Raw genomic sequence first — 25069 nt, 5'->3', positions numbered from 1 at the left:
AGCTGATTGATTGAGGGAAAGAGAGAAGCTTTATTGATCTCTTGGGAAAATAGAAAAAAGCAGAACATATGGAAATCATTGATTTCTTTCAGGCTGCTGGATTCAGTCAAATGGTAAAAATAAGCTCTGGAGAAATGCCCCCCCCCCCCTCCAAAAAAAAAGAATCACACAGTCTCAGATGAGGGACATCAGAAGCACCAGGACTAGTTCCCAGTGAGAAAGGCAATAATATTTCTATTTTCCATATCAAGAGAATGAAAAGAAAGGCAAACCCCCACACATCATACTGTACACTGAGGGAGAATTTTGACATTTTTTTATGCAATTGACTGCGTCCACATCCCAAAGCTTAACCTCCTGATGTTGCCATCAGATCTGCTGTTTGTGCGTCTGTTCCCTCCCATCATGTCATTATTATTATTGTGTCTGTCAGGGACATGTATCAGGCTCCTAAACTGCCACCATGCACAGACTGAACTGAAACGTGAAGGACAACAACGTTCTGACAGCACTCGCACACTCACACATCGGATAGGAATCAGATCTAGGACCACATATGCAAGTGGTCCAGATCTGATCTGAGGAGGTTGAGGAGGAGGATGGAGAGATGGAAGAAGAGGAGGGAGAGAATGAGGAGGAGGAGGAGGAGGATGGAGAGATGGAGGTGTATTAGGAGGTGATATGGTGTTTCTGTAGTGAATCAGATCATCCTCCTCACACAGAGCGAACCATCTGTCGAGCAGGAACCAGTAGAGTCCAGGCAGTGGACAGCGTGTGTGAATGTGTGTGTGTGTGTGTGTGTGTGTGTGTATGTGTGTGTGTGCGTGCATGCGTGCGTGCGTGCATGGATGCATGTGTGTGTGTGTCACCAGCTGCCTTACACTGCTGCAGCCTTTTTGTATATACCAAGCCTCCTCCATCCTCTGTTCTCTGGCTTTTCCTTCCTTCCTTCCTTCCTTCTTCCCTTCCTTCCTTTCTTCCTTCCTTCCTTCCTTGCCTCCTCCAGCTCCTCCCTCCCTCTGGCAGCAGGGCTAAAGGGCCCTTGTTCATACCTACATGCCGTCACCTGAGCAGGAGCAGCTGGAGCTGCTGGAGATCCTGGGAAAAGTGTGTGTGCGTCGAAGGTTCTCTGCCGGCATGTGAGGGTCATAATGTGCTGCCTCCGGGCCGACGCTGCCTGCTCTCTATTTTTAGAGCACATAGCTCAGGCCCTGAAGGACTTTGCTGCTGTTCCATACACAGTCTCAGTAACTGCTGGCTGTCTTCTGGCCTGTGGCCCCGACATCCAAACTGTCTCTCTGTTTTTGTTGGCTCCTAAAATAAGAGGTGGAGGGAAAACTGTTTTGACCCAAATATGGGAGGACTCTGCTTATAAGAGGATCCCTTTTTCCAGCTTTTGTTCCTGGGACAGTTTTACATTTGGAAACACTGACACTCGTCATGTGGGGAAGATTTCCCTGATGTACCACAGAGGTAAACCCACATTAGAGAGTCTCTCCCGTTAGCCTGAAGCACTCTCTCACTCAGTCTGCATTTTTCAGGTCTCATCACCTGTATAGCGTCCACACAGAGGTCCTGGTGTATTCACAGTAAGTCGAGCTTCATCCTGGTGTCTGGACCACCTCAAAGCTGCAGGATGTTGTGCTGATGGTGTTCAGTATGTTTAAAGTGTAGTGTGCACGGGGCTGCAGACATCTGCAGTTTGTACTGGTTGACTGATTCTCTCCCTGGTTTGTTTCTGCAGTGAAGAGACTAGCATCTCCTTTTTATCATCATGGATTTATTTGCTCAGCAGGTTTCAGAAAGTCCTGCAGGAGAACCGGACTAACAGACACTCTCAGCGCTGGCTGGGAACGTGATTTTGCAGAAATGACATCTATTATTCAGGCTGATACAGTGTGCTGTGGATTCTGTGACTGCAGCGTAGCAGGGCAGACTCCCATCATGCAGCAGAACATCAGATATCCACTGAGTGATAAAGTAGAATCATAAGCCTGCTATTTATACTGAGCTATTCGCTGGTTACGCGTTCTCACTGAACTAAAAACACTGAAGAAACAGTAAAATATTTCTACATCTGAGTGTTAAAGGGCCAAACCTAAACATCAGAATTTCTACGAGGGACTTCTGCTCAGACACAGGTCGAAACGAACCAAGGACACACTGAGTTTAAGTGGAACCTGCTACGTCCTCCACACACACTGACGGCGACGTGTTGCGGTTAAGTGGTTGGTGTTCCAGTTTCCCTCCAGATGTGGCCCCTCGCGCTCTAAAGGCCCCCTTTGTGTCCGAGGCTGTTCAAGTCTTTTTCCACAGACCCTCTCATTCACAAGCTGCTACCTGACTCCGCTCACCTCCTCCTCCCAGACCGGTGGAGGTTGAGGTGGGGAGGACCTCGGTATCCTGTATCCACGCCGATCCAGACCGAGACCACATCCAGCTGGACTAAAGCTCCCACCTTCAATAACAGTCTCTGTCGTCGTGCCTGGTCACACATGATCAATTTTTCTTCCATATGTAATATAATAATAATAAGTGAACGTGAAAAACGTGAAAGTAGAAATATTTACCTGTTATTCTCTTTCTATAAATTCAAAACGGACACCGTCCTCCACCAGGTGTACAAAAGTATTTAAAATGTGTTTGTTTATAAACAGCATCTCCATGTGACAGAGATAAATTCGTGCTTTCGTCTAAAATGGTTTTATGTGGTGGGTTCAGATGATTTTATGTGAAGTTTGAGATTCAGAGTTTGTCCCGTGTTTCTGTGCCTCATTAGATTTGGGTGGGGTCCTGACTGTCATTACTCTCCTCATCAGATCGGTCACTCCAAACCACCAGACAGGAAGCTACTGTTCTTTTGGTTGATCCCTGTGGAGGAACTGGTCCGACTTTCATGGTTTGATTTTGACTTTAGGTGTCGTGGTTTCCTGCATTTTAGTCTGATTTTAATTTTTATGTCTCAAATCCATTTTTTCGGGGCTGTGCAGGTAAACAAAACCAGAGAAACCCACCAAAACTCTGAAACCTTCACTAGGTCCAACAGAATCATAATAAAACATCACAACCAAACATGAATTAATGATCCTGATATAAATGACAATGCTGATTTCTCCTGCGAGGGCTTTATTTCCCTCTGAGGCTGACACAGTCTGAGGATCCAAAGGGACTGACCCAAGAATCACCCCATGGGAACTCAATGTAAGAACCTCCTGAAGAGCCTCTAGAACCCTCAAAAGTATCATTGAAACATTCTTGGAGCTTTATGTTGTATCTCAGAGGAACACATTGAACCAGCCTTGACGTCTTATTAAGGATCAGTGACAGGACCTGAAGGAGACCATGAACTGTTAGAACCCCCAGAATCTTAGAAATGCATTCTGAAGGAACTGAGAACCATCATGGGCGGGTAGACCCGACTGAGGCTTTAGTCCATAAGTTCTACAAAATAATAATGCTCTTATTTTTTTAGTTTTTTGTTTTCTGGAGTGACGCTGCTCTTAGAAAGAAACACCTTCTAAGGGACTAGAGTAAAGAAATCAGAGTCCAGAAAAGTTTTTCTGCAGTATTGGTGTAAAAAAGGAGACATGGTCTAAAAAAGGCCCTAAAAGATCTGAAATGCAATCTGCCCAGTTTGTCCCAAACAGTCCTGCGTGTGACTGGACTCAAGTGAAGCAACGGGTCACACAGACTCCCCTGGGAAGGATCTGATTGGTTGACAGAGATAACAATCTCCCGTTACCATGTGAACGGCCGAGTGCCATGTCTGTCAAGCGTCTGTTCCCACGGTAACAAAGGCTCCCCTTCGCCCCCTTTACCCCACTCAGTTCGTTTCCACAGAGTCCAAAGAGTTGGGAAGTTTCCAGACTGTGTTCTCTTGTGGTTTTAGGACTTTGTACATTTTTTAGAGCAAAGACATTTTGTATGTTTATTTATTTGAAGCTTGGAGGTTTAGGAAGTGCTGTGCAGTACTCAGAAGTACCACAGAGTAAAAATCCTCTGTTCCAAGTAAAACTCCTGGGGTAAATACACTTTTGTGCGACCAGTGGAGGCCTCAGATATGCAGGAGTCCTGACGTGTGTCAGTGCACTTTTTATTCCCGGGGCAGGACGAGTGACAAAGGCCAAACTGTGTGACTGAGAAAAGAAACTCAGGCTGTTTCAGGTTGGCAGAAGCTGCTGCTGTGTCTGCCAACGGGATCCAAGACGCTGCAGTTTTAATGCTAAACATGGATCAGGCCCATGTGATTAAAGCATCAGAAGGCGTTTCCAAGTGAACCTGTAAAGTGTAGGAAAACTGTAGTCCCTGTGTTTATGTAAAGACCATCCAGGTGACTCAGCAGCTCTGAAACACAAACAACTTTGTCAAAGTCACTGAGGCAGGGGTTCCTAATAAACTGACCACAGGGTGTGGAGGGGTGACACACTGCCGCCTTGTTTAAAGATGTGACGCTCGAGCTGAGTGTGAGAACAGAGCCCTCAGTGTAAAGTCCACTCAGTCCACCGTCTGGTTCCCTCCTGTGGAAACGTCCATGAGCCGCTCGCTGCCTCATCACAGTGAACTCTGTGTTGTCTCTGCTAAACAGAACCGGCTGCCGATCAGTAAATGGCTGGTAAAGAACTGGTCCTGGACACAGAACCAAACTAGGTCCATCTCTTTGTTTTCATTTCTTTAGTTAGCATTTTTGTTGTTTTTGAGTCCCTTCATGTTGGTTTTGAGTTGTTCTGGGGGTTTTGACTCTGGTGGTTTTAAGTTTCTTTGGTTGTTTTGAGTCTCTGGTGGTTTTGACTCTGTGGTGGTTTTAAGTCTCCGTGGTGGTTTTGAGTGTCTGTGGCGGTTTTGAGGTGCTCTGGTGGTTTTGAGCCTCTGTGGCGGTTTTGAGGTGCTCTGGTGGTTTTGAGTCTCTGTGGTGGTTTTCAGTCTTTGGCCATTTAAACGTCAGGTCAAAGTCCCTCTGTGAGTTGTGCTGCGGTGCTGGTTTCGGGGCAGGTTTATGATGATCTGTGACTGAGTCACGTCAGAAACCTGCGGCAGTTTTTCACAGAAACACAGATTTGATCTGTGTGACAGTAAAAATCCAATTACTGGCCTGTCTGGTTTAAATATAACAGCTGGAAGAGAAATTCACTCCAGTAATTAGACTGGGCCCAGTAATTAGTGGAACATGCAGTAATTATAATGTGCCCAGTTACTGGGATCAGTTTAATCAAAGTTTCTGCTGTAACTGGATCATGTGATTAGAACATGTTTAATAATTAGTGAATATTTAAACAGTTCATGTCACGATGGGAGACCAGAACGCAGAGTCAGGAACAGGTCAAGTGGTTTAGAGCCTCAACAAACCACAAAGTGTGACCTTTGACCTCAGCTCGCTCGCTCTCTGCTGACTCTCTCTCTGTGTTCGCTCACTTGACCACTGTTCCCATGCGGCAACAAACAAACTGCACGATGCTGCAAAGATGAAGCAACATGTCAACGTGCTGACACGTTTTCAGAGCTAGTCCTTCCCAAACCACCTGCACTCGCAGCACAAATAACAGATTTAAGTCATTTAAGTCATTTACAGCCACAGATCATTTCCTGGAAAGCTTTTTAATAACTTCCTCAAATGAGCTGGTGTTTTGTTGTTAATCACAATGATACGCATTTAGGGCGATGAAAAGTTTTAATTGCATCAGTGTTTAATTAGCAGCTCATTATGTTTGAAACTCAAAAATTATGTCATAGGTTAGTTTATAAATATGCAGAAGGAGATTCCTGTAGTTACTTTATAAACCACTTTATAATGAATTGGTTTAGTTGGAACTGTCTCAGCTACAACAGTAAAATGCTTCTTGTGTCTTGATTTAATAATAATGATAATAATATAATATGACATGTTTGTGATGTTCAAAAATAGGATTTAGTTTATTTATGAGATTATGTAGAAGTGCATTAAAGCCATTTTTATTTACTTGTTTATTTCCATGCTCGCGCTTCTCTCTCCTCAGAACAACAAATCTGAGAACAACAGGAATAAGTGCATCAAATCAAAGAGTTTTTAAAAGCTTCTTACAGACAGCAGCTGACATTAATTATTTACACACTGAGTTAACGTTTGTTTTCACAGCAGCACATTATTGCAGACTCTGCATTTAACCTGCAGCTAAGAGAAAAATGTGTTAATGAGAGGTTGCATTAGTTCATATGTTTACATAAGTATTATATATATAAATATACTTGCATAATGAATCAGAGCGCTACAAAGGGACATATACACAGTATTAGTGTTTAATATGTTGCATGAAGCTGCATGTGATTAATAAAATAAATATCAGTCACATTAAATATCAGCTAGAACTCGTGGGCGATACTGTGCCTGCAGAAAATCTGCAGTTTAACCGTCACATTTTTTCAATCTCAGCTTCGCTCATTTTCCATTTTAACATTCAACCAACAAAAGTACTAAAACGAGTCAAAACTTTGGAAGTGATTGGTCCTCTCGTTTATAGCTGTTCAGCTCAGCCTGTTTCTGAGCTCTGGCTGTGTGTCAGTATTAATGGTGTAGTACAGATGCAGTACTGAAAGAGTATTACTGCTCTAAAATGAGCAGTATTCAAAGTAATAATAAAACAGCAGGAATGGTCCTTTAATCTGTGAACAACCATGTGATGGGAAAATGTTACAGTCGGACCCTGACAGACCCATCAGCTCGCACAGTAAACAGGAAGTGCCCAGTTCCCATCATGGCTCCCTGGGGGATTCTGGGTAGCATAGTTGACCTCCCTTCTGTAAGACCTGATCAGCCTCTTCTCTGCAACAGCACAGGATGCTGGGCCTGCAGGGCAGCAGGTGTTTCTAATGTGGAGCAGCCAGGGGGGGGTCACATAATGTCAGGGAGCCATTCGCTACCACAGACAGGACTCGGGGTGGATGTGAGGCTGTGTGGGAACAGAGCAGAGCAGGAAATCTTAATGTATATGACCTCTCGATAACCGAGCTGACGAGTGCTCATAGACAGGAAACTATTATCTCAGCCAGGGAGCTGCACCCACAGTACGATGTGGACCGGAAACGTATCAGCCTGTATGTGCTGCGGTGTCTCCGGTCTGCTCCACCCAGCTCAGTGAACTCATTCACACATCCCAGCTCATTTGTTCTCTTCACATTTGTTCTTTAAAGCTGAACAAACAGCAGACAGAACCTCTAAACGGGGCTGCTTCAGCTCTAACACGCTGTGGATCTGGTGTTTACCCTCGGACGTCCAATGAGGTAGTGGGTCAAATGTGCAGACCCAGTGTTTGGTGATCCAGTGCTGGATGCTCACTGGTCATCATGCATGTGTTGCCAGGTGTGATGGTAGTCACCTGTGTTTGGAATAATTCTGCGTCAGAATAAACCCAGTGACTTTTTCATGAAAGTGATTCTGCCTGGTTTAATGTGTGAGTTTATGTCTTTTACTACTATTGTGCTGCTACTGTTAATACAGCACGGCTGCCAAACAGCATGTGTGCTAAAACCAAATCAGCAGCGAGGCGTTCGGGATCACACAGCTGCAGGAAAACACAGACTCCGACTGGCTGTGACTTTCTGACACAAGCCTGAAAATCTGAAAGGATTCAGAGCGACAGACTGCAGGAGCACAGCTGACGGAGCGGCTAACCGGCTGTTAGCATGCAGTCTGTCAGCCTCCCGCTCTGTTACCATGACACCAATGTGTGTGTGTGTGTGTGTGTGAAGGAATCGTCTTGACTCGCACCGTCTCCAATCACTCAACAATCACACACAGATGAGGTGAGATGTCCTCTAGACTGTGAAGCGTGTCCTTATCTTCGCCGCTGTATCCACTGCTGCAGCTCAAGATAACATGAGCACACACACACTCACACTCACACACACACACACACACACACACGTCGTAGATCATTTCTAAGCTCACACCTTGTATAAATTCTCTGTGCACTCGTGCTCAGCCCTCAGAATACTAACACAGAGGACGCGCTCACTGAAAGGCAGCCTGTGAGCTCTGACCACTGTGCACTGATGCACCGTCGCATTAAAACTGGGGCCGGATGCACGAGACTGGGTGTAGACTAAACTGTGTGTGCAGACAGAGACACTTCCATCAGGTCTATTAGCTGGTTTCTGTGTTCATGTGCACAAGCTCCACAGTCAGCGTGAACAACAGCAGACATGAAGTTTCATGTGCTCTGGAACAGCTGGAACTACCTCTGAAACACATCTGGGCTTTGAGTCTTTGTTACAGAGACAGATGTTGGTGTGTGACGTCTGCAGCCTGATGGTTGCAGTTCAGACGCTGGAGGCTTCCAGCTGATTTTATTTATCTGTGTGTTGTTTTGTGATGATCTGTAACTTGTGTGTGAGTTTAGTTCCACTTCAGGTTTTTTCCTTTATTTCTTCACTTGTTGTTGTACGTCCTGTGCAGATCGACAGTCTGGAACAGCACTGAGGGCTTTTCCATCCCAGCTGCAGGTTGTTGCATGTTGTCAAAGAAAATGTAGGGAGAAAGAAAAAGCCTGCGGTCGGTGATGAGGCAGAGCGATCAGGGATCAATACAGGAGTGCGACTCTGAAGCCGTGCTTCCTGTGCCACAGATAGCAGGCTGAAATAAAGGCAATAAACAACAGATTTATAATTTCATAAACTAAAATAATAAATTAAGTTTGTAAATGTCGGATATGTGCCCACATTCAGATTTCATATTATGAAAAAGGCCTCGTGTATTTGTTGTTGTTTTGTTTATAAGAAATAAGAAAACCTCACAGGGAGAAAGAAACCAGTGAAACCAGCGAGTTCATGTGGGCTGACAGGAGGGTAGGAACCAAAATGCTGCCAGATTTTGGTTCCTATCGTCTCTTTGTCTCTGCTCCTATTGGATGTGACAGCTGATATTGAGAGGAAGCGGCATGTGAAAATGTGTGAGTGCTGCCAAGCTGGCCGCCTCATTGTGTGTGTGTGTGTGTGTGTGTGTGTGTGTGTGTGATAATGAGAGAGTCTGTGGGTTTGCTTCATTTCCACACACTCAGACACACACCAGTATCGACTAAAGGGTCAAATAAACACAAATCCACTCCACATATCGACTGAAACAAGAGCTCAGATGTTACATATACAGCTCACACACACACACACACACACACACACACACTCTTGTCCTGGTGTTAGATGGGTTTGAACTGAGGAGACTGTGTGTGTCTATGCAGAAGAAAATCGTGCTAATGGTCCTAACAGTTCTCCGCTGTGGGTTGGCCCAGCTCTTTGGTTCTCTGGGTTCTGTGTGTTCCTTCTGTTAATGTGCAGTCGCTGTTCTTGGCCGCCCTGCTGCTTCCTCCAGCTCTCGGTGTTGCAGTTCGTCTGGCTTGAATGCTAATGCTCCTACCAGTCCTCTGCTGAAGTGTGTGAAGTACAGGAGGAGAAGAAGAATAGGGCTTTGTTTTGCTGTGTTAGAGTCTGCCTGCACTTTGTGTTTGTGTCGCTGCAGATGGTTTTCAGCTCTTATCTCCCTGGCAGATTTCTGCTGTTCAGGTCAGGGCTGAAGATAAGTCACAGGATCCTGGCATCGGGTTGTTTTAAACGAGGTTAACCAAGGACGGAGAGTGCACCATAGATCAGGGTGAACAGCGGAGGTGGATTGTGGGAGACGTGTGAAAAATCACAGGCGAGGTGTGAATGTTCAGACTTTAGGGTGCTGCCACACCCAGACAGGGAGAGCCAAGCCTTCGGTCCAATCTGATATCAACGCTGCGTCATGTGACACCTTTCATTGGTGCTAGTAGGTTTGTAGTTTATCCAGTGACCATGAGCCAGACGTCTGTTTTCAGCCTCTCACTGTGCAGGCAACATGTTCAACTGCATTTCCTGCGAGCACAGGAGCATCGCTCAGATAAACAGTCTGTGTCGGTGGTTTGGCCCCGTGTCTTCACTAAAACTCTGCTCTCTCCTCCTGAGCGTTTCCCAATCGGCCCCTGCAGCGTCAGGCTGAAGACGCCAGCCCTGGATGTGTGGATGAAACTGAGCGTTGTAAAAACGCTGCGACGGAACAGATGGTGGCGGGTGCTTTGGTGTTCGACTGCCATGTTCGTCCAGAGGAGGATTTGTGTTTTCCAGATACTGTCCTGTGCTTGTTCTGGCATTGAGGCGGTTTAATCAGTCTCACCACATTCCTCTGTAGTAACCACAGGTCTGACGTCTGGAACAGGATCAACAGTGAGACTCATCTTCATGTCCAGTGCATGCTGGGAAACCTCATCTGTGTTTGTTGTTTGCTGCCACAACAGGAAGTCTATCTGTGTTTATCTGTGCATTCATGAGCCCGTAGGTGCACGAGCAGATGGAGACAGACCAGCTGAGATTTCTTCCTGACCACTGGGTGAAGTGCAGACGGTTCCTACACTCACGCTCCTGCTCTGCTCAGGCCCCAGGACCCTGGAGGCTTTCTGGGATAAAACTGATCCAGTTCTCTCACACATCCTGTGTTGAAGCAGGATGACGTCGTCTTTGTGATGCTCTGGCCTTGGGGGCAGGGTTTACTCTGTCACACAGCATAAATAGCAGACAACACAGCCACCCTGTCTCCTGTAACAGCAGTTTACTGACAACAAATCCACCGATGAGGCGAAGAAACCAGCCCGGAAGGTTCAGAGAGTCCGACTGACGTCATTTAGTCTTTTACACCTGACTCTACTTTGAATTAAGTCTGATTGGCACCAAACGTGAGTTGTGTTGGTACATTATAGATCCACACACATGATTCCTGTGGTCAGCTTTAATGTGACAGCCGATGAACCTCCAGGAAACTCTGAAGTAACGTTATAATGAAAAGGCTGAGGTCTGCAGACAGCCTCGATCTTCCATCTGTCTCACTCACGTATTTAAGGCCTGGTGCTGCTGTACAACATGACTGTGGAGGACTGAGGAGCAGGGAGGGTCAGTGGCTGCTGCAGCTTTAACTGTAAATACTGCTGCTGACTGTAGGAGTACTAGAGTAGTAGTAGTAGTAGTAGTAGTACTAATACTTCTACCTCGCTGCCTCACATGCCGACAAGTGCAGTTTAACGTGTGCAACTCACCTGACTCACCAGAAAAGTCGTGATTTTATTCGTTCGCTATTCGTCGCTGACTCCCTGGACAGTAACGTCCTGATCTCACCTTCAGACGTGCACACCGTGCACATTGTTTCCTCCCACAGAGACGTGCAGGGCGGAGACTGAAGGCTGTAAAGCCGAGTTCACGTCACAGCTGCTGTTTTACGTCCAGCGACTCAGAACTGATGTGAACAGACCAAACCAGCTGTTCTCGGATCAGATCTGGGCCCCTTGTGACCAGAGACCAGGACGCTTCACATTGGTTGGACATTTATGGAGAAGCTTCTGATGGAGCCAAACTGGAAGAAACATCTGGGAACCCAGCAGCTTTGGAGGAAACTGTGCGATTTGACCAAATTTGCTGATGACAGTTTCATTTCCTTCCTGCATGTCGCTCGGACTCAGCAGGTCAAACACAAAGCACCATTTCCCCGACTTTCATATCCAGAGGTCGGTCTGACGCCTTTGTTGACATTTTTTTATTCCCACTGGTTTTCTGTCACAGTGTTGTTTTGTGTTCTTTCGAGATCTCACCTTTGCTGCTGAAAACCTGCCTGTGGTTCTTATATTTGTGGCAGGGACCGTTGAAATGTTTGTGGACAAAATGTCAAACTTGCTGCTGCAGCAGCTGTTAATGTTTCCTGTAATAAAGTGTGTTAAACCTGCTGGATCTGTTGGTTTAAATGCCAGAGGCTCCTTCCTTTCTGTCTCCACCTGCTTCACATGAGCTCGACTGTAATGTAGATCATGAAGAGGAGTGTGGATCTAAAGCTGTGTCTTTTCTATTTGTTAGAACATCCTCTCCTTTCAGGATACAAACGTCTCCCCTTCCCTCAGTTGTAGAGATGAGATGTTTGTGACATTTCAGCTCTTACCCAACATTTCTGGCATTTCCACATACAAACAATTTGTTCTGAAATCACAGTCTTTCAGTCTCTGCAGCAACACAAATGTCTGATTTGACCTCACACATCGGAGCCGCTCCATGTAAACACTGAACCAGACCGACTGTGGCGTCACCCGTTCTGATGTTCTCTGCTTCTTCTTGTGTTTTCCTCACTTTAACCAGTGATACAGAACGTTTCCTGAGGTTTCCTGTGTTTTAAACAGGAAGAGCTAAACTGCTCAGACCCTGACCTGCTGCAGCGCCTCTTTTATTATCATCAGGGTTAAATAACAGAAAGTTGTAATGTCCTGAACATCTGCGCTCCAGGAACTAGCCAGGTGAAAAAAAGAGGAAACAGCAGAGATTTTCTGAACCTCTGATCATGAGCTGACTCATGCCAAAGGAACTTCAGTGAACAAACCGAAGGACACAAACAAAATGGAATATGAACTAAATCAGTTACTTTAAAATATGACTGGAAAATAAGCAGCTCATGGTTAAAAAACACACTTTATCCATCTGCATATGATCAATATCAGACTGATAATCAAATTGTGAAATATGTATTGATCGCTGAGGATCAGCAGAACTCATTTACACCAAACCGCCTCCTTCCTGCTGTTGTGGCCGAGAAACCACAAGCCCATTAACTGGGAGTCACCCTGTAGTAATGGGAGCTGGGTAACCTGATTACTGGGTGCTATGCACCTGCGATCACACACGGACACACATGTCTGTTTGTGTGTATGTATGACAATGCCGCATTATAGTGTGTTAGTGCTGTTTATCTGTGTGTGTGTGTGTGTGTGTGTGTGTGTGTGTGTGGTTCATTTCCATGTTCCTTCAGGATCAGAATCTGTTTATTATCAGCAAACATACAAAACGTGTCTTTGTTTTTGCTCCATAAATAACAGAATAGATCCTAATAAATTATTATAGCTGTTCTAAGGAGAAGGAGAGGAAAAACGAGCAGGGAATGCTGGGAATTGTGGTCCTGGACAAACACGGAGCAGTGCAGGCTCAGCTCTAGGACATGGAAGAGCAGATGTGAAAGCACAGAGAAGCTCTCATGCTGCTGTGATGATTCGTCTAAAGCCTCAGTAATGGAGGCTGATAGTCACATCTGTGTGGCACACACACACACACGCACACACACACACACACACCCACACACCCACACACACACACACACACACACACACACACTGATGTGATTTTAATGGTGCTGCTGCCCAGTTATTCATCTGCTCTGATTAAATAATGTCTGTTAAACACTGAGCTGTAAAAACAGCAACATTCAGTTTAGTTGGAGCTGTGGCTGGACAGTAACTACGTTAACTTCAGTACTAACTTCAGTTTTATCTTCTACACTTTATGACTGTCCAGAGGGAAATATTGTACTTTTACTACATGTACCCATCACTGGGTTTTAAATCAGTGACACATACAGGAGTCAGGTAGTTAATCTGCACTTAGAGTCATTAGTGACACGTGACAGCAGCGCTCGTTAACCATCATGTCCTAAATAACAACAGGGAGGCTTTTAATTTGAAACACCCGCAGGAAGCTCTGAGTGTCAGGGTGTTTTGTGACCTGACTCTGCATCGATGCCAATCAACATTATTCTGATCCAGGACCCAAACAGGAAGGAGTTTTCTTACTGTCGCGCGTAAAACACTGTGAAATTAGTCTCTTATAGGAAGCAGTTTCAGAATAAAAGCTCTTTACAGTCCAGGTGAGTGAACAGGAAAAGATGCTGATGCTGCAGAAAATGTCTGACCGACCTGTTTCTGTTCTCGCTTCTTATTTTGTACCCATTTTCATTTTAGCGTAGAATAAGTGAATGAAAGTGTGTAGTTGTGTGTGTGTGTGTGTGAACGGGGATTACTGCAGATTTACCTTCAGCATTAATGCAGTGGTGGGTGATGGAGGGATGATGGATGGCCGGATGCCTTTTACTGCAGCAGATGAAGGATTTAGCATTTTATTCATGTTTTTATTCAGATTATGTTTTTATTCTCGACCTGTTGATGCTGACAAGCTGCCACAGTCCCACACACACACTAAGACCCAGTCGGTTTATTAGGAACCCTTGTGTCGCACCTAGTCGGTTTATTAGGAACCCCTGTGTCGGACTGAGTCAGTCTAATTCAACAGTCCTGCAGTGAATCCTCCTTAATGAAGGTGATAATATTCAGTTTGTGTTCAGACTGTTTCACAGCCGTTCATCTGGATCTCTCCTCTCCTCTCCTCTCCTCTCCTCTCCTCTCCTCTCCTCTCCTCTCCTCTCCTCTCCTCTCCTCTCCTCTGAAGGAGATGTTGTGGACATCTACCAGCGTGAGTTCCTGGCATTGAGGGAGCGCCTCCACTCAGCGGAGCAGGAGAACCTGCGGCGCTCCAAAGAGCTGAACCTGGTCCTGGAGGAGATCAAGAGGGCCATCGCTGAGAAACAGGCGCTCAGAGACATCAACCGCACCTGGAGCAGCCTGTCCGGTCAGTGATGTTAGTCCTGTTTAATCAAAGCTAACCAGGTCTAATGTGGTTCAGCCTGGTCTAATGTGGTTCAGCCTGGCCTAATATTGGGTCTGAGTTGATCTGCTTTGAGTTCAAAGGCGAGCAGGTCTGATCTGGTGTCTGTTTGGTTGTTCTGGTTCTTTTGTTGATTTGTTGAATCTGGATCAAACTGTCTGGACTAACTTTGTGCTTTTATTTTGAAATAAGTCAAACTGAGTAGAGTGAACAGCATGTTTGTTTGGCTGTGTGAACTTTATCAAAAGCACCTGTAGGTTTATTCCAGTGACAAATATCAGATTAAATCCAGGCCCAAACAATCCTGTTGATTGTTGGACGTGGATGAGACGCCGTGTTCTCACACCTGCGATTAGCTGCTGTTATTCTGTTTAACCAGATATGACGCAGTGACTGAGATGTTGGTGCAGGAAGAGAAAATATGTCTGATCAATGTTTAAAAGTCCTTTTAAATGCAGGAACCATTTTCAAAATCAGTTCTGAACTTAATTGTTTCCTAGGTTTAATGTTCAAATGACAAATTTTCATCTAATATAATTATAGACAATCAAATTGTCATAACTACTTAAATGTGGCAAATCCTCAACAATCTGACATGGAGCACTTAGTTTTTCCACATACTCCGGTCTGATCTGGTCTCTCTCTGTCCTGGTTTCAGAGGAGACGAGGCTGAAGTTGTGGAACGTGAGCAACAGTAAAAACTCCCTGCAGCTTCCCTCCATCTTCCATCACCTCCCTCACCTGCTGAACAGAGAGGACAGCCTGCAGCCCGCCGTGCACCTGGGGCAGGGCCGCACTGGAGGTAAAAACCAGCACACCTTTTCTATGGGAACAACAGTAAGAAAATTAGGAAAATAACTCACAAAATACTTCGTTTTTCAGAGCATTAACGAAAAAATCAGACAACAGCACAACACACACACACACACACACACACACACCAACACACACCTCCACTTCAGGACCAGGGCTCCTGCATCAGCAGCCCAGCCTCAGTGCATCATCCCTGGGGTGACGGCTCACTGAGGCCCCCCTGATACACCCACAGTCCTCTGGAGGGTAAAGCAAACAGCTACGACCAACCAGGCCTGAACAAGGTCACAGTGTGTGTGTGTGTTTGTGTGTGTGTGTGCATTCCTGTGTGTCGGGTCTAATTTATTGATATTGAAATTTTTCCTGCTTACTAAACCCTTTTCTGACAAGCCTGCTTTATACACACGAAACCAGGGTAGGCAAGCCCATCAGAAATGTAAGATATCAGTGTGTGTGTGTGTGTGTGTGTGTGTGTGTGTGTGCAGTCACGTGTATTTATGATTCACTTTGAGTAAAAGAGGTTAGTCGGGCGGATGGAAAGTGCTTTATGGTGCAGCAAAGGACAGATAACCAAGTACAGACACACAGCAGTGTATTCATTTATTGGTGTGTGTGTGTGTGTGTGTGTGTGTGTGAGTGAGAGAGAAAAATCAAATTTATCTGTAAAAAATCTGAAACAAAACAGTACAAAGAGATTTTTTTCTGGAGGATCTAGGGGGAGAAAAGTGAGTGTGAGACATGGAGGCTGGTGAATGTGCAGGTCGTGTTTGTGTGTGTCTGCATTTATGTCCAGCCCACTTTGACCTCTAATTCGTTTTTACATTCCTAACTTGCTTCAGCCCCGTCTGCTTTGGTCTAGTTCTGTTTGCAGGAGACAGATTTGTTATAAAGAACTGGTGGAGGATGCAGCCGGCGTTAACAAACACCACCTGTTAGGGAAGAGTTGGGATTATACCCTTTGAGCTACTGGGGGGCTTTTAATTTGAAACATCTGTGCAGGAAACACTGGCTTTCATTGACAACAGTGTGTCAGTGAACAGAAAATGAATAAAATTTATTTTATGGGAATGCTCAACACTTCCAGCTGGCTCTGTGTATTAGCTGGAAACATTTCACCCTCACTGCCTGTTAAACTGCCCAGTGGGTCTGTGTATTTTCTGGAAACCTTCCACATCCTACGTTCCCTTTATTATCTGCACACACACACACTCACACAATCTGACACACACTGACATGTTCATTTGCAGAGGGTTTGTGCACTAACTGCAAACATTCCTGTCCTTGGTCTCATGAAGACCACGTCAGCTTTATAATTTTCTTTAATTATTCTAGCCAACCACTCTACATGGCTCTGGACATGCAGGGAACCTTCAAAACCCCCAGACTTCCTGAAGTCCTGTCAGCTCTGTGTATTTCCTGGATACATTCACACTCACACGTCCTTTGTACCACAAGTACAAATACTGACATCTGTATTTTATTGAGCACACAGCAGAAAGGTCCAGCCTGAGCTGCTGACAGTGTGACCTGCACCACTGAAGGGTCAACTCTAAAACTTTAAAACATGTATCTCTGTGTCTGAAGTCTCTATAGTCATGGGGGTTCCCAGTGTGAAGAGGGAGGTCCACTCCTACCTCACCGACACCCTCAGCTCTCTGATGTCTGAGCTCAGTGCCGCCGAGAAGGACGACTGCGTCATCGTCGTCCTCATTGCTGAGGTACCTCTGTGTGTGTGTGTGTGTGTGTGTGTGTGTGTGTCTGTGTCTGTGTGTGTGTGGTTAAGGTCAGAAAAACATGCCGATGTGGGTTAATACAAAACAGTGACTCCAGAACCAACATCTTTCCTGAGCTTGAATCAAAGCACTGTTGTTGCCTGACCCACAGCCAGGACTCTGGATGTGAACCTGGACTCTGCCAGAATCCTCCAGCAGACTCTGCTGCTGTGAAAGGAACAAGCCACTGCTCCACAGATGGTCATTTGATCCAGCTCAGCCCTTCATGCGTCAGTCATGTGTAAAAAAATGTTCTTAATGTAACTGGAGAAAACAAGAAAAAAGACATCTTATTCCCAAAAGCCCCCAATCCTACAACACCCAGGATGCATCGCGCCCAGTGCATCCCAATGTCCCATCCATTTTAGTTCGATTTAACGCCAACCTCCTTAAGTTCTCATGGTGTCCAGGTTGGAGTTTTTTCTCACAGAGCTCAGCTCACAGGTCAAACAGAGGTCACAGGTCAAACAGAGGTCACAGGTCACGCAGAGGTCACAGGTCACACAGAGGAAAGCTCAAACACCACACAGCTGATATACAGGACACTGGCTGGGCACCTTTGCTATAAACTGTGAATTAATCCACTGCTGAAAATGGTCCACACCAAATGAGCTGTTCTCTCCTGTTTGCTTGGTAAAAGCTACAGTGAGCAGCTGCTTTTGGAAAAACTGATCTTCACTGATCAGAGACTGAGAAATGACACTTAGATGGAGCTGCAGTCAGTCTTTAGAAACAAAAACTGAAAAATGACACAGATGTTTGACATGGGGGATGCTGTTTTGGGCCATGGACCCTGCTGTCTGAGCAGAAACCTGCCACAGATTTTCACATATTTCCACTGATTGCAGACACATTTGCTGAAGTGTTAAAGCTGCTGTCAAACACTTCTGGCTCTGAGGCAGTGAGCCAATGACACACGATCTGAGCGGGACTAGAAACTGGAGCTCTGGACTCCAGCTGTGTGTTTCCCTGCTCTCCTTATATGTTTGTTTCCATTTGTGCCTGTGTTTGTCATTTTGTTCTGTTTTCTTGGTCCTGCAGGCTGATGGACTGTCATATTTCTACACCCATCTCCTCAGGGCTTTTGTTCTTACTCCCCCACTCATGGATTCTGGCTCTGACTGTTTGGGTCTGAGCGTCCACAGATCTTTGAGGTTTGCTGATGAGCAACAAGGAGCTTTTAAAGTGGAGAGATGTGTAGGATGAATATTACATGACGGAAGCATGTTGTAACGATGGGGAAGAGGAACAGAAATCCACAACGCACTGGTTAGTTTAGTTTAGTTTAGGGCCCTGTGACTCTTCCGTTACCTGGGTCAGAACATCTGCAGTCGCTGCTTTTTCTGGAAAATAGAATCTTTTACACCAAATCACAAGATGCACCATCTGTTTTTTATTGTCTGGTTTGGAGTTCAGAGCCATGTTAAAGCAGCTAAAATCAATATTTATAGAAAAATATGTGAACATATAAGGAGGAGGAGCATTTAACAGCTAAAGAGCCAGAGATTTCCCTCAGCAGGTGGTGGAGACCAAACCCAGAGCTCAAACAGACGGAACACTGGACTTGCAGTAAATGTTTGAGACCCCTGACCCCCATCAGTAGACGTCTGATAGTCTAGACTGTCCCTGAAGATTGACCCTGCCTCGTGTCCTCCCACACCATGTGCAGTCTGATTATCCAGGAATCTGGATTCCTGCTGCTGTGCAACTTTTGCTGCACAGCAGTACTGATCAGTCCGGTGGATCAAAACCAGAAAAAAACATCAAAACGTTGACTTTATATTAACTGGGTTTAATGGATCCAGGTGTGAGTGCTGAATGTTTGAACTCTTCTTCTTCGTGGTTTCCCAGCATAAAGGACGTGCACTGCGTGTGTCACATGACCTGCAGGTTCAGGTTGGAGGCTGCTTGAGGAGCCTGGAAAATCCTCGTGGATTCAGTGTTTGGATTTTCCAGTTCAGCCAAACTCCACAAAATCCTGCAGCTTTTCTGCTTTTACTGCTGCTTCAGAGGCTTCTCCACCCTGGGAAAAGTCTTCTGAGGAAAATATTGGAGAATTCTGCTGTTTTTCTTACTTTTTGGTCTAAAAAAGGCCAAATGTATGAGAAACAGTTTGTATGAGAAGCACCATGAGCTCAGAGTGAGAAGAGCTCAGTAAATATTGACAGAAAAAGTGAGGATTCATCAGCGAGCGGCTGCTCCTCATTAACACTGAGCTCTGCGGTAAGCTCCACCCGGCTGGCACCTCCAGGATGCCAAAACAAACCTCAGAACGGCTGAGTGCTGCTCCACTCGGCTGCAGGAGACGTGTGACCTCGTGGCGACCCTCACAGCCAGATGATTGGGTCCCTCGGGGAGCCCATCTGCATCCTGATTGGCCAAGAAAGAGGCTGAACTTTGATGTCATCGATTACTCAAGTTGTTGATGTTCAAGTGGGAAAATTTGTGTGTGTGTGTGTGTGTGTGTGTGTGTGTGTGTGCGCGCGCGCGTGTGTGTGTGTGAGGGTGTGTGTGTGCGTGTGTGTGTGTGTGTGTGTGCAGAAGATCATGCAAATGTTAAAAATAGTCCTATGACTTCAGTGTGTTCAACATACACGACCGTAATAACAGAAACCAGAATCAGACTAGTTTCATTAATAATTCATTAATGTGTCTGTGTGTGTGTGTGTGTGTGTGTGTGTTTGTGTGAGTCCAAATCCCATCCAGCAGCAATTAATGTCGTGTCGTCAGCGTAATGTGTGTGAATCCAGAACCTGGTTTATCTTACTGGTCTGTGCTGTAGACCTCCAGACTATTCAAACCACATCAGGGAGCCACACGGCTGCACTGGTTCACGTTTGACTGGTCTCTGACGTCAGTGTGTTGCTGTTTCTGTGTCTGTGTGTGTCTTCAGGCTGACCAGCAGTACGCCAGCGGTGTAGCAGACAACCTGAAGCGCCTGTAAGTCCACCTGCATGATGGGATGCCGTTTCTATGGCAACAGACGCACAGGAGAGAGGCAGTCTTTGCTTTCCTCATCCTTCACCATTGTCCTTCCTTCCCTAGCGCCTCCTTTCCTTCCTTACCTCCTTCATTCTCTCCTCCTTTCCTTCTCTGCTTTACTTCCTTCATCGTCCTTTCCTTCCTCACCTCCTATTCTCTGCCTCCTTCTTTTCTTTTTTACATCCTCATTTTCAACCTTGCCTCCTTCTTTCCTTCCTTTATTTTAATTTCCTTCCTCACCTCCTCCACCCCCACCCTTCTCTCTCTCCTTCTTTTCTGTCTTGTCTTTTTTGTTTTCCTCTGCTGTTTTTTCCTTTTTCCAGTGAAGTGAAAATGAGTTAGAGTGAGTTTCTGTTGGGTCACGTTGTTCAGACAGGTGGTTGTTTTCCTTCAGTTTTAAATGACTGAACGTCCAGGACAAAGCAAACAGTCTTTACTTAGACACACACAAAACCATCATCATCTCCTTTACTTTTAGTTTCCCTGCAGAGATTCAGTCGGGCCTGTTGGAGGTCGTCTCTCCGTCCGTCCACTTCTACCCCGACTTCTCCCGCCTGAGAGAGTCTTTCGGAGACCCAAAGGAGAGAGTCAGGTCTGTAACCCTCCTGGTTTATTTAACACTTTGCCAACAGTGTGACTCAGTCAGTTTGGAACAGCTCTACTTTATGTGTGTGTGTGTGTGTGTGTTTGTGTGGTTTGAGCACAGGAAACTCGGCTTACACTATAAAAGTCTGTTCTAATAACAACACAGAATAAAATGTGTGTATTATTTTTCTCTGCTGCTGGGATGTAACATGAACTTTAGTCTTTTCCATTCACTGCTGCTTGAAACATCAGACTCACTGCTTCTCGTTGGGTCTGGTTGTGTTGTTGAAGTGTTTGCAGATGTTTTCATACATCGGTCGTGTCTGCAGATGATGCTTCACTTTATAAAAGAAGCTGTTTTGTGTGCTGGCACGTAGTCTGTGTTGATCCCTCAACAATCACACAAACGATCACATTTATGAACCTGTCAGCAACAGCAGAACCACACTGGAGCCGTACCAGTGTCTGGTGTTTGGCTCTGGTTTAGTCTGGCTTAGTGGTTGTTACCAGTACTATCAGAAGTCTCTTAGTGTGCAGTACTTGGGTAGGTACTTTCTAAGGCAGAAACTGTTTTCAGCATCTCCATCCCCCGTCGCCAAAATACCTGCCAAGTATCAGCTACACACCCCTGTTCTTGTCCACAGTCACAGAGTCTGTTCGTGTCTCAGGTGCCTCACAGAACCTTAAACTAAACCTCCTTCACTGAGACAGAGTCACTGCTCCCTCTGCAGCCTGCTGTCTGCTCCACTGTAGACTACCCTGACACACCTGTCCAGGCTTCCGCTGGTCTGATCGTGGCTGCTGAGCTTAGAAAGTCAAGTGCAGTCTAAGACACTGACGACGGGACTCACACCGGCAACTTTTGTTGCTGCAAACCTTTTTAGCTGTTAAGACCCTTTGGCTGCAGCAACATGCGAGCAGACTCTCAGTGCTTCTTTTTTTATCTTCGGGTGTAGAGAGCAGTTTGCAGAGGTGGCATTTTACAGTGATGATTTTATCAGTGTCACTACATGAAACAGGTTTTGTGTAATCCTTTCATGCTCAAACAGCAACACAACAGACTGAGCTGGTGACAGGATTCACACCAGATGTTCTCGCCTCTGGAGACAAGGATTTTAAACCTGAGGACAGAATATAAGACACCTGAAAACTCCTCCACATCCAGGTCGGGTGTTGTAGCACCAGTGTTGTAGTGTCGGGTGTGTTGGCTCGTTGTATGTTTAGGATCTTTGTCGTGTTGTTGTGCAGTTGCTCGTCCTGCTCGTGGAGATACAGTTATGAACCCAGTCGAGGAGGAAAATACTTTTTGAGCAGCAGGGGATTTTTTTTTTAATGCATCACCACAGTTGGTGCCTGCAGCAAGCTGCCAACAACGCTGATCAGCTCCTCTCCGCGTTACATCCATGATTCACTCTCAGCTGATATTTGCACGCAGCTGAAATCTGTTGACCTGCTGTGCATGCTGGGAATTAACAGCCACGACTAAATAAAACAAGTTGTTTCTCTCAAAGTGACGTTATGAGTTTCACGTTACTGAGACATTGCTCTGAACTAAAGCGACAGCCCTAATTAAAGATGCACCAACATCCACACACATGCTTGTCTCTGCAGCTGTGAGGAGACGCTTGCTAGACCATCACAACTAAATCCTAACCCGGACCTAAACCTGGTTCTGACCTGAGTCCTAAACCAGGTCTGAGCCCTCAGGCAGCCTCATGAAGGTGTGAGGATGTCCTAACAGCACCTGCATCAAACTAAAATTTATCCACAGAAACACACACACATTCTCACTTAATATTTTACCTGGTGTGTGTGCGTGATTTATCATCTGCAGCCATCAAAGAAAGCTCACCCTGTGTGTGTGTGTGTGTGTGTGTGTGTGTGTGTGTGTGTGTGTGTGTGTGTGTGTGTGTTAAACAGCTCTCCAGGCGTCTGTCAGCCTGTCATGGCTAATTCATGAGGCTCTGAACCACGCTGAGTGAACTAACTACACACACACACACACACATCCTAAAAGGAAACACACGCTCTCTCTTCCTTTAAGGGTCAGGATGCAGATCGAGGTGACGACATCTTTGTTAATCAAACGTTACTCCGCCTCTTTGGCCCTGTTCCCGTGGTAACACAGCAAAGGATGGAGGTGCAACAAGGACGGATGAAGGGAGGGGAGGAGGGATGGATCTAGAAAGGAAAACAAGATGATGAAGGAGGGAGGAGATACAGGAGGTTAATGAAGGCAAGGATGGAGGAAAGAGATGAAAGAAGACCACTAGGGAGGAGCGAGGGGTAAAACAAAAATACGAAACAGAAAGTGCAGAATAAGCTTTACCCAACAAAAAGGATTGGCTTACTTAGAGTCCAGGAAGACAAACCTGAGCAGGGAAGAGCCAGAACCAGAGTCCAATCAGTCCAATCCCAGTAAATGGTCTAAAGGGAAAGGGCGGGGGGGATCCAGACTATAATCCAAAGACAAATCCAGAATCCATACCCCAAACAGATTCTAAAACAGGCGAAAACTGGGAAAAACAACACCACAAGGCTTAGGCTACGAGGACTGAAGCCCAGAAATGGAGGCTGGTGAGCGAAGTCAGGTGACTGGGAACAGAGTCACAGAGTCCAGGAACATCCAGAAGCTGAGTAGAGAAACTGATGTATCCCTGCTGATGAAACATAAAATAATCCATTAGCTGGTAACTCTGAGTCTTTGTGCATCGTGATGTGACTGGGATCTGATTGGCTGAGGTTTACATGTGGCCTCACCTGATGAAGACGTACAGTGCAGACTGTTCCCAGTAGGTCGCTTGATTCGAGAGCATGCATTCATTGTTTGGGTGAATGCCTGACAGCGGTGGTTTCTCCCACTTGCAGAATGGCAGCAAATGCATCACAGCTGACAGTTACAACCAAATAAAATCCAGTGTCAACATTAATATGATGCATTCAGTCCATTTTGCAGGAGCTGGACCCTGTTTGTCTGTATCTGAAAGCAATAAGAGGCTGTTTGCACAGCAGAGGTAGCTCTCCTGGTCTTTATCCTCAACAAGCAGGTAACGGTTTTACACCATCGGGATAAATGAGGAGAAATCAGTAGAAACCCTGAGTCCACTGCTCAAGTCCTGACACGCCTTTATTCACACAGTAACAGTTTCACACTAAGAACCTATAAAACCCCCATCAAGTCTCTGCAGGCGGAAACCTGGAACCTACAGAAACCACAGGAAGACGCAGCTCTGCAGCTGGTTTTGGGGACAAGCGTGAAGTTTAAACTGGTTGTATGTTTCTTCAGAGGAGTTGGATGAAAACAACCAGACGGAGGAGGAGGAGGAGTCGATTCTACTGGTTTGCAGAGAACAAGAAATGAACTTTAGCACAGAAACCACTTTGCTTCAGACTGAGATATCTCAACAGCTACTGGATTCAGATCAAATGTGAGCCCACGTTTCAATGTGTCCAACACTTTATGACCAAATACATGTGTGCATTATAGTTCATCAGTAATGTGATGGGTTGGCTCTTGGCTTTAAATTAATTTCAAGGTGACATTTATAGAGAGAAACTGAAAGCAGTGTCTCTCCACTAAATTCACTTTAAAACTTTCTACGCCTGCAGAAATGTCAAGTGTCTGAGATTTGCAGTACAATCTTCTTAAATATGCAAAACTGCTCCTTAAACACTTCAGAGTAGTGGCAGGTGTCAGCGGTGATCCGTCCTTTTTAGCGCTGTTTGTATGCAAACTCCGGCAGCACCAACCTGTTCGCTCTCCGATGAGAATCCCGTTACAGTTTGTTCTCTCTGGACTCCTTCATCCCACTGATGGCCTGATGTTCCCTCAGTGGGAGACAGAGGACAGTAAAACGAGTCTCAGAGTCGTGGCCTTGCATATTAACTGTGGGATGTTCGCTTTGCCTCCCGCAGCGACTCATAAAACCATGTTCGATCCTCCACTGGGTCACAGCAGGAAGCGGAGGTGGACTGCAAGAGACCGGACGTCACCTGGTGAAGAAAACATGTTTCTGTCTCTGCAGTCAGACCTTGTGTCTCTGTAGTTAAGTCCAGTCAAGGCTGCTATCGATCTAGTCTCCTCTGCAAGAAACAAATTCACAAAAAGTCAAAGGACTGAGCCTCATTTTTTTATTCAGAGGTGTTCCTAATATTCTGACCCCTTTGTGTATGTAGATGGAGAGGACAAAAGTTTATAGACACCTCTGAAAATGATGTGTCCAGAACAACCTTAGATTCAGTCTTAATAATTCACTTCAGACACTGAGATATGAAGAGCTTTATATGGACAGATGTTGTGGCAGGGCTGAATTGTGCTCAGGTGTACAGGTGTGCCTAATAAATCGGCCACTGTGACATGAGCTTCAGGTAGAGCAGAGACCAATAAAAGTAAATGGTCGGCAGCACATATAATGTTT

The 25069-nt window shown here is 45.6% G+C and overlaps 1 protein-coding gene across 1 annotated transcript in view; it reads left to right on the top strand.

Moving 5' to 3' along the window:
• The window catches only part of mgat4b (alpha-1,3-mannosyl-glycoprotein 4-beta-N-acetylglucosaminyltransferase B), a 63004-nt gene that overhangs the window by 14438 nt on the left and 23497 nt on the right, over positions 1–25069 (top strand). Inside the window, exons 2-6 of the mRNA XM_026329660.1 lie at positions 14284–14463; positions 15158–15301; positions 16897–17030; positions 19978–20024; positions 20545–20658. Of these exons, the coding sequence (XP_026185445.1) occupies positions 14284–14463; positions 15158–15301; positions 16897–17030; positions 19978–20024; positions 20545–20658 (619 nt within the window). The remainder of the gene's footprint in view (positions 1–14283; positions 14464–15157; positions 15302–16896; positions 17031–19977; positions 20025–20544; positions 20659–25069) is intronic.

This window comes from Mastacembelus armatus, chromosome 10 (assembly GCF_900324485.2).
Source record: "Mastacembelus armatus chromosome 10, fMasArm1.2, whole genome shotgun sequence".
Taxonomy (NCBI): Eukaryota; Metazoa; Chordata; class Actinopteri; order Synbranchiformes; family Mastacembelidae; genus Mastacembelus; species Mastacembelus armatus.
Note: the sequence above shows the minus strand (reverse complement) of the source record. Positions and strands in the feature narration are given on the sequence as shown.